This window comes from Eurypyga helias, unplaced genomic scaffold (genome assembly GCF_000690775.1).
Source record: "Eurypyga helias isolate BGI_N326 unplaced genomic scaffold, ASM69077v1 scaffold16444, whole genome shotgun sequence".
NCBI lineage: Eukaryota > Metazoa > Chordata > Aves > Eurypygiformes > Eurypygidae > Eurypyga > Eurypyga helias.
The window spans coordinates 7668-15359 of NW_010248356.1; the positions used below are offsets into that span (position 1 = coordinate 7668).

The 7692-nt window shown below is 56.5% G+C and overlaps 1 protein-coding gene across 1 annotated transcript in view; it reads right to left on the bottom strand.

Annotated features, from left to right (window-relative positions):
• Nucleotides 1-3992, bottom strand: part of ZNF395 (zinc finger protein 395) — a 7266-nt gene extending 3274 nt beyond the window's left edge. Inside the window, exons 1-4 of the mRNA XM_010151024.1 lie at nucleotides 3779-3992; nucleotides 1258-1409; nucleotides 1160-1203; nucleotides 683-795 (exon numbers count right to left, since the gene is read on the bottom strand). Coding sequence (XP_010149326.1) covers nucleotides 683-795; nucleotides 1160-1203; nucleotides 1258-1409; nucleotides 3779-3992 — 523 coding nt within the window. The remainder of the gene's footprint in view (nucleotides 1-682; nucleotides 796-1159; nucleotides 1204-1257; nucleotides 1410-3778) is intronic.
• Nucleotides 3993-7692: the final 3700 nt, after the last annotated feature.

Consider the following 7692-nt stretch of genomic DNA (forward strand, 5'->3'; position numbering starts at 1 on the left):
GGGCACATCCCAGTCCTGAGGCTGAATAAAACACAACAGTTTGCCTCTATTTATTAAAAAACTCGACAAGGTGAAGCCTTTGCACCTTCGTTCAGTGCCAGCTCCCAATTATTGGTCATTTATCCCTTTCTTCACCCCGCTCCCCATCCTCCCTGGCATCAGCGCGGGCACAGCTCATCCTCCCTGGCATCAGCACGGGCACAGCTGGCACGCGGCGAGCGGCCAGTACCGGGGCACACACATTTCCCACGGCTCTGGGCAGTTATTTTTATCCCTCCGTCTGCATTTGACTCCTCGGGAATGAAACTGCCTCTAAAAAAAGGAGCGACCGGGTGATGCTCCCTGGCCCGGGACTCCTGCATGGGGCTCCCCGGTCCCCCTGGGACGGCTGTGGAGAGCAGGGCTACCCTCACCATGCTGCCAGGAGCATCCTGGCTTGCTTGGCCCCTACTGGAGCCAGCACCCATGGGCTCCACCATGACCTTGGTGCTGCTCCCCGGTCACCTCCAGCCCAGCATGGTCCCTGTCCTGGATCCTATTTGGCACCCAGCAAAGTCCCTCTGCCGTGAGCAAGAGCCCTGGCACTGAGATCCAAAGGACACGGCGCATTCCTCCACATTCCGTTTGTTCCAGATGTTGTTTTTTTAACAAATACACACCAATATTTTAAGCGCACACTCACAGGGGATGCCGCTCTCGCCAGCGGGAGGGCTCTGCACCACGGGGCTGCAGGAGAGGCTCGTCAGCCCCATGGCTGCCCCCATCTCGTCCATCTCCACGGCAGCATCGGCTTTCCTGTACCACGAGGAGAGAGAGACGTGAAACACGTGGAGGAAAAAGGAGAGAAACGGCCCAGGTACGACCCAGGCAGTCACCAGGCACCCAAAGGGGAGCACAATCTGCAGCAGCAGCACAGGTTTCCCCCCCGCCCACCTCTCTCCATAAACTCTGAGTCATTTTTAAGTCATTAGGAAGGATGTTTTCTCTTCATTTGGAGGAAAATAAAAATAAAAATCCCCTTAATCCTAAATTTAACCAGCTTCTGGATCTCCAGCATCACCGCTCTCTCCAGTGGTGTAAAAGCAAGCACAAGCACGGCCAGAACTACCCAGAGCACCTCTCCCACCTGAGTGAGATACGACCAGCCAAAGGCACGAACCTCTTGGGTACATCGATATTGCTGGATACGGATCTCTGGAGCACCTCATCAGGGCCGGGACCGCCAGCCGTAGGCAAGGCGGGGGGCTGGAGCGCGGCCGGCCGCACATCCTGCACCCTCCAGCATGTCTGCAAGCCCTGCTCCGGCAGCGGCACCTTCATCTTGTCGCTCAGCGGGTTGTGCTGCTCCACGAGGCCGGCACACTCCTGCCCGGTGTAGGTGACGAGGACCTGGAAACGGCATGAGGGGTGGTTTGTGGGTGGCACCCACTGCCTTGCTGCTCCCAGGGGATGTCCTGCTGCAGCACAAGCAAGATTTCACCTGTCACAGGATCCCCACCCCCCTCCTTCTCCCCACAGCAGAGAGGGCCACAGAGGGCTTTAGGATGAAGGCAGAGCCTGTCCTGAAGGGCTTGGACTTCAGACTGCTGTCATAGCAAAGCAAAGGGCTGGCCAAGGTTCATCTCACACACTCCCCCCACCTGCCAAAGAGATCTGCTGCTCTTCCTGGGCACAAGCTCCCCAACTCCAACAATCCCAAATTGAGTCAACTGAGCTGGTATCAGTTGCCTCTCTTGAGTGTCGTGACATTCAGTGGACTTTTCTCTAACAAATTTGTCTGCTTTGGCTTTGTTCTCACATCATCCTGCGGCAAGGAGTCCCACATTATTACACACGTTGGTGAAGTACAAAGATAAAAAGATTAAAAGCCAGAGGGGGACGGGACTGGGCAAAATGATCCTATATTCACACCTTGGCTCCTCCAGCCTCAGCTCCTTCGGGCAGAAGGAGAAGTACAGACTTCACCTTCTCCTTCACCACATCCCAACTCCTTCTGATGGGCAGTTTTCCACCACTACCACCCATGAGCCTATTTCTGTTAATGGAAATGTATCTGTGTCAAAAGACGCTACATGTGTCTATGGCTATTTATAGGAACAGGAACATCCCTTTATGGAAGCGCCAAGGGTGTCAAACTGAGAAGCTGATAGGGGATGGACACACGCACCCACACCCTGACCAGGGAGGATCCTGCAGGACCATCTCAGGTGGGACCTACGGCAGAAACACCAGGGCGGAAAAACTTCCCCGCGGCGGGACTGAGGTTAAGGGGATAAGTGCAAAGATCAGGACACAGAAGACCCTGACCCTGCTTTCATGGAGCAAGGTTTCCCTGTGAACCACGCCAGCCGGCCCCCAGACTGCACAGGGCACGAGGAGCCAACATCTCCTTCGGCTTTGCACACCACCGCCACAGGTCCTGCGGGTCGCTGGGGGCCAAAGGCACCCCATCGCTATTTTTATGCCGTTCCCAGCAGCAAAGTCAGCAAGCAAAAGCCTCTGCTGCAAAGCACAGAGGAGCAAACAGCTCTCGCTGTCCCGTGGCTAATAAACACAGGGCAGGAGGGGCCAGAAAGCCGAACAGGGGCCTTATTTACACTCCATTTCACAAGCTCTTGCCCAGAAAAGGTTTTACAGTTCTGCAGGTAGCAGCCAAGAAACAGGCTCTATGTCAGCAGCTCACAGCTCCCCTCAGACGGTGCTGCTTGGCCAGGCATTAACGGGAACCGTTCCGGTGTGAAGGAGAACAAGCACTGTTCCCTGCTCCAGGCAGCATCCTGGCCAAAGCAGGGCCCTCCCAAGCATCACGAGCCCAGGGCACAAGAAATGGTGAGGTCCAGCCAGACTGAATGTCCTTTCCGGACCAGCCGTCTCACGTAACTCTTCTCTAAGAGGCTCTTTAGCCTCACCACACCACCGACCCTCAACCCTGCTGCAAAAATGCTGCTGCAGGCGGAGCTCTGAGGTCTGAGCCATGAGGCTCATCACCATCGTGGCTAAGCTGGGGGGCTCTTCGCCACTTGCTTTAGGATGTTAACCTGGATTATGGGAAGATCATAGAAAGGTTTAGGTTGGAAAAGACCTTTAAGATCAAGTCCAACCATTAACCCGACAATGGCAAGTCCCCCATGTCCCTGAGCACCACACCCACATGGCTCTGAAACCCCTCCTGGGGTGGGGACTCCCCCCTCCTTGGGCAGCCCCTTCCAAACCTGACAGCCCTTTCCGGGAAGGGATTTCCCCAATATCCAACCTCAACCTCCCCTGGCACAACTTGAGGCTGGTTCCTCCTAAGTGACAAGTGATGGGACAAGAGAAGAGACCAACCCCAACTCTCTGCCCCCTCCTTTCAGCGAGTTGCAGGGAGCGATAAGGTCTCCCTTGGACAAGTCCACGAAAAGAAATCCACTGGGAGCCACTGAACGTATAGAAACCACCTCCCTTAGCTCAGACAGTCGGAGAACACTGGAGGGAAGTGTCAGATGTTCTTACTCTCTTCTCAGGAGACCCACTTTTGGCTAGGATTGGAGCCATCTCCTGGAGATGCATCTCCGCTTCAGTCGGTACAGTCCAAACCCATCAGGCACGGCTGGGGCCAAGTGCACTAACGTCAACACCAATTAAGAGCTCACAGTGATTACAGATCTTTGCTTTACACCAGGAGAGCCCCAGGAACTTTCTCCTCCATGCTGAGCCACCCACTGGAGTACATCCCACAAGGCAAGGCCACCGAGAGCCTCCTTACGTACCTGCTGCCCGGCGTGGAGCTGCCGGTGGCCGGGGAATCTGGGTGCCTGGCTGCTCTCCTCCACCGATGGTGCATGGGATCCGTCCTCTCGCGGCACCATGTGGGCAGACGTCCGGCTGAGGTCAGTCTGCAAGCCGGGGATCTGGGTGGCCACCAGCACGCCGTCGGCCAAGGCGCTGGGAGCAGAGACACGGGTGCCTAGCAGGGAGCGCTTCCCCAGGCGCCTGGACAGCACGCTGGCCATCTTGGACACGCTGTGGAAGAGAAAGACATGGAAATGTTACCTCCGGTGCAGGGCCGTGATGTTCCCCCCACTGCCACGCTGGGAGCCGAGAAAGCAGCTCTCCATTGCTCCAACATCCCCAGACACCAAGACCCCTTGGGGACAGGGGGACAGTGATGTGCCTGAGCTCCCCCCACCCTGCTGCCCTTGTCCTTACGGTCATTTCTAAACCCCACTGAGGAAAAAAAACCCAAACAACAATGAGCCAGCCCAAAGGAAACCCCGTGAACACAGTCAGGACAGCCCTTGGAGCCCACATGCCCCTCTCAAGCTGCCACCGGCGCATGGTCCCGAGGCCACTGCGGCTATTCATGCTGAAACCCGCCGTTGGTGCTCTTCAATCTTGACCTCTAGACTTGGGCCCGTGCCCAGCGCAGTCCTGCAATTCCCTGGCCTGCGCTCCGGCAGGGGAGAAAAGCTCTCTGGCAGCAAAAGCCAGAGCCCCTTCTCAGCCTACACCCCGACGCTCCTCTTTTTGGGAGCTCTCATGCTTTGGGAGAGGTTTCCCGAGCTTGCACCTCATGCCCAGCATTCCCAGGGTCAGTCTAGCAGCAAAACGGGAACACCCTCCTGCCCTGGCTTGTTAGAAAAGGAAGAATTTGGAGAATTTTTATCCTAAATCCATTCTCTGTAACTGTCTTTAACTTAATTTTCCCCCCAAAACAACTTCCTTTTCCTCTGACATAGGTTTTCCTCATGTTGGCGTGGCTCTGCTAGCAAGCCTATCCAGAGAGCAGCTTGCCTGGCTCATTTCTTTCGGTTTGGCTCATTTCTTTGGGTTTATAGAATTTACTGCTCTTTGAAAAGAAACAAGTGGTTACAGGTTTCCTTACAAGCAAGGGACACACAGGCATGGGGACAGACGATGCACCCTTCCCTGATAAATCCAACAACTCCAGCAGCACTCGCTGTTCTCCTCCGTCCCGTCCTCCTCCCAAAGTCTCTTCCACTGCAACACCCTTCCCGAGGATGCACACCGCGGCAAAGCCGAAGGATGACGGCGCCTGGGGTTCGGGAGGAGGAAGAGGCAAGAGGCTTGGTGCAGCCCCGTGTCATGGGGTGCACCAAAAAAGCCACGTGCTTTCGCACTGTCAACAAACCCGTCACCCTGCCTGGGCTTGTCAGCGAGCGTCACCCAGCCAGCCAGGGGCTGCGGGTGTTTGTCGGGTGCCTGGTTTGGAACGTAACCTGGGCGATGGAGAGGCCAAGTCCGAGGAGCTGCTGCTTGCGCAAGAAGGAGGATTAACCCAGAGCCTCCCCTCCTCGCTGCAGGAGATGCTCGGTTCCCCTCACGAAGCGGCAGCGTTTTAATGGCAGATCATCAAAATACTCTTTTTTGACATCTGATTTACACAGCGCTGTCTTACACACTATCTAGGACAAGAAAAGTTTCGCCAAATATGGGAAGGGGAGTTCACCATTCCTCTCAATCTCCGACCGTCCCGGGAAGGGTTACTCCAAGCCGTGTCCCGCTTCAAAGGACACCCAAGATTTACGAGCGGTTTTATGAATAACCGTACGCACTCAGCTCACTTTGTCCTCCCCTGAAATCCAGCCAGCCCCAAGTAGAAAATTAACAACTATTTAGGAGCCATAAAGAACGGAGCAGGAAGAGAGGGACAGGGTGCAAAATGGACTGAGGCGTGCCAGGGAGAGCACCTCGTGCCAGGGCTGCCTACCCCGCAGCACATGGGGACTTCACTGCCATCGCCGCCTTCCCTCCGGAGCGGGATCAAAGAGGCCGCAGTGGCTGGCCGAGCAAAGCTGCTCCTCCGGCTTCCCTATCATCTCGCTCTGCCAGAGGAGCACACCGGCAGTGCATGGGAATCACCACGGGATGCTCCTTGTGCCCGCTGTGTCTGACAACGCCTTTTTTCACCACAGTGCAACGTGTTTTTGGACAAAAACAAGTGACCTGGCCATGCAGCTCTGCTCCCCGATCTCCATATACCCATACAGGACTTTCTCATCCAACAGGAGAGCCAAAGGGCTGGCGGGGGGGACACAGCGGTTTGCCTCAAATCCCAGAGTGAAGCTGCGTCCAAGTCCCTCCACGGGCATTAACCACCAGTCCATGCTTCCTACCGCATCACCCTAAAACCCTGCGCTCGGATATCACGGGCACCGGGATGTGGGAACTGCCCCTCCGAGGGCTCAGCGACGTCGGTGCCGCCACCGCGTAGAAAACGGTGCCAAATCTCCGCCGCCTGCCCGACGGTCGGCGCACGCCGGTTTCAAGGCGGCGCTTGGCCGGCAGCCAGGTGCGGGGAGGGCAGCGCTGAAGGTGGGAGGCTGCTTCTCATTTCCTTCGGGGTTTCGTTTTGCCTTCCCTTTCCTTCCCCCTCTGGTCCAGGGAGGGGAGCGGGAAGGAGGAGAGGCAACCAGGGGAAGGAAAACCCTCCCAAAAGCCAGTTTTTCAAGCCACATCTGCTTCCAGCAGGCCCCTGAATGCCGGATCCCATTTCGACGCTCAGCCCATTGCCGAGGGTGACATGCCAACGCCAAAAAAATCCTTTCCCCCGCTGTGCCCCAAAACACAAAGCAAGAAGAGAAGCGAGAGCCGGGAGGGCGTCAGCGGTGCAGGAGGAGCCGGGAGGCCACGCTGCCGCCGCGAGCCCTCCCCGCTGTTAGCAATCACGCGCCACAGGGGTCAGAGCCGGCACAGATCCCAAATTATTTCTTGCTTCAATGCCGGGCGTGGATTTTGGACGGCGTTTTTCCAGCTCTCGCCGGGGAGAAACGTCAGCTCTTGTGCCTACCGGCATTGTCACTGCTGCTGACAGAGCGAAGCCCGGGTGGAGGTCTGGGAAAGCGGGTGCCTCGGTTGGCAAATAAGGAATGCTTCGGTTAGCAAGCGGGAAAGGTTGGGGGGCCATGGCAAAGCGGGGAGGGTGCCCTGGTGCTCACCCCAACTGCTGTTTGTCCAGGGTTTGCCGGGAGAAAGGCAGTTCCTGTGCAAACCAGGACCACCGGCACAAATCCCCTCCCCGGAGAATGTGCAATTACAGCACATTTTTCCCCATTTTTTTAAGGAATAAATGCTGGTAAGTTCCCTCAAGTCCAACCTAACTCCTGCCACAGACCACCATGCCACGGACCAGCTACCTGGACCGCAAAGTCCACCCCGTAAGAGACCCTACACGCTGCAAGAACTGGTCATAAACCCCAGGTTTTCATCTTCTCTCCCAGTCCACGGTTTCCAGAAAGCGCTTTCTCATCCCAAAACATCCTGAAGCCCTTTACAAACTACACTCCAGCCCCGCGCCCATAGGCGCACGTGACCGGGATACGATATCCGCACGGAGTGGTTTGCAAAGTTTGGGCCTTTATTAAAAAAAAAACCAACCAGCAACAGGAATCTACTGACCCGGAGACGGAGCCAAACCCACCCGTGATCTAACCCTCACGGACAATAATACAAAACAGGCGCCTTTCCCAAGAGTTTCCTCCTAATCCCGCCGCGGTGCCGGCTGCTCCCCGCTCGGGTTCCGCCCATGGACATGTCACCATGGGGCTGCACCGTAACACCACCAGCAGCGCTGGGAAAGGCTCCCCAACTCTCACCCCACCATTTCACCCGCGCCGGTGTTTGCCACTGCTGGGCGATTCCAGAGGAAACCACTTTTGGAAAACACCGGCCTGCCTAAGAAGGCGCTTTCCG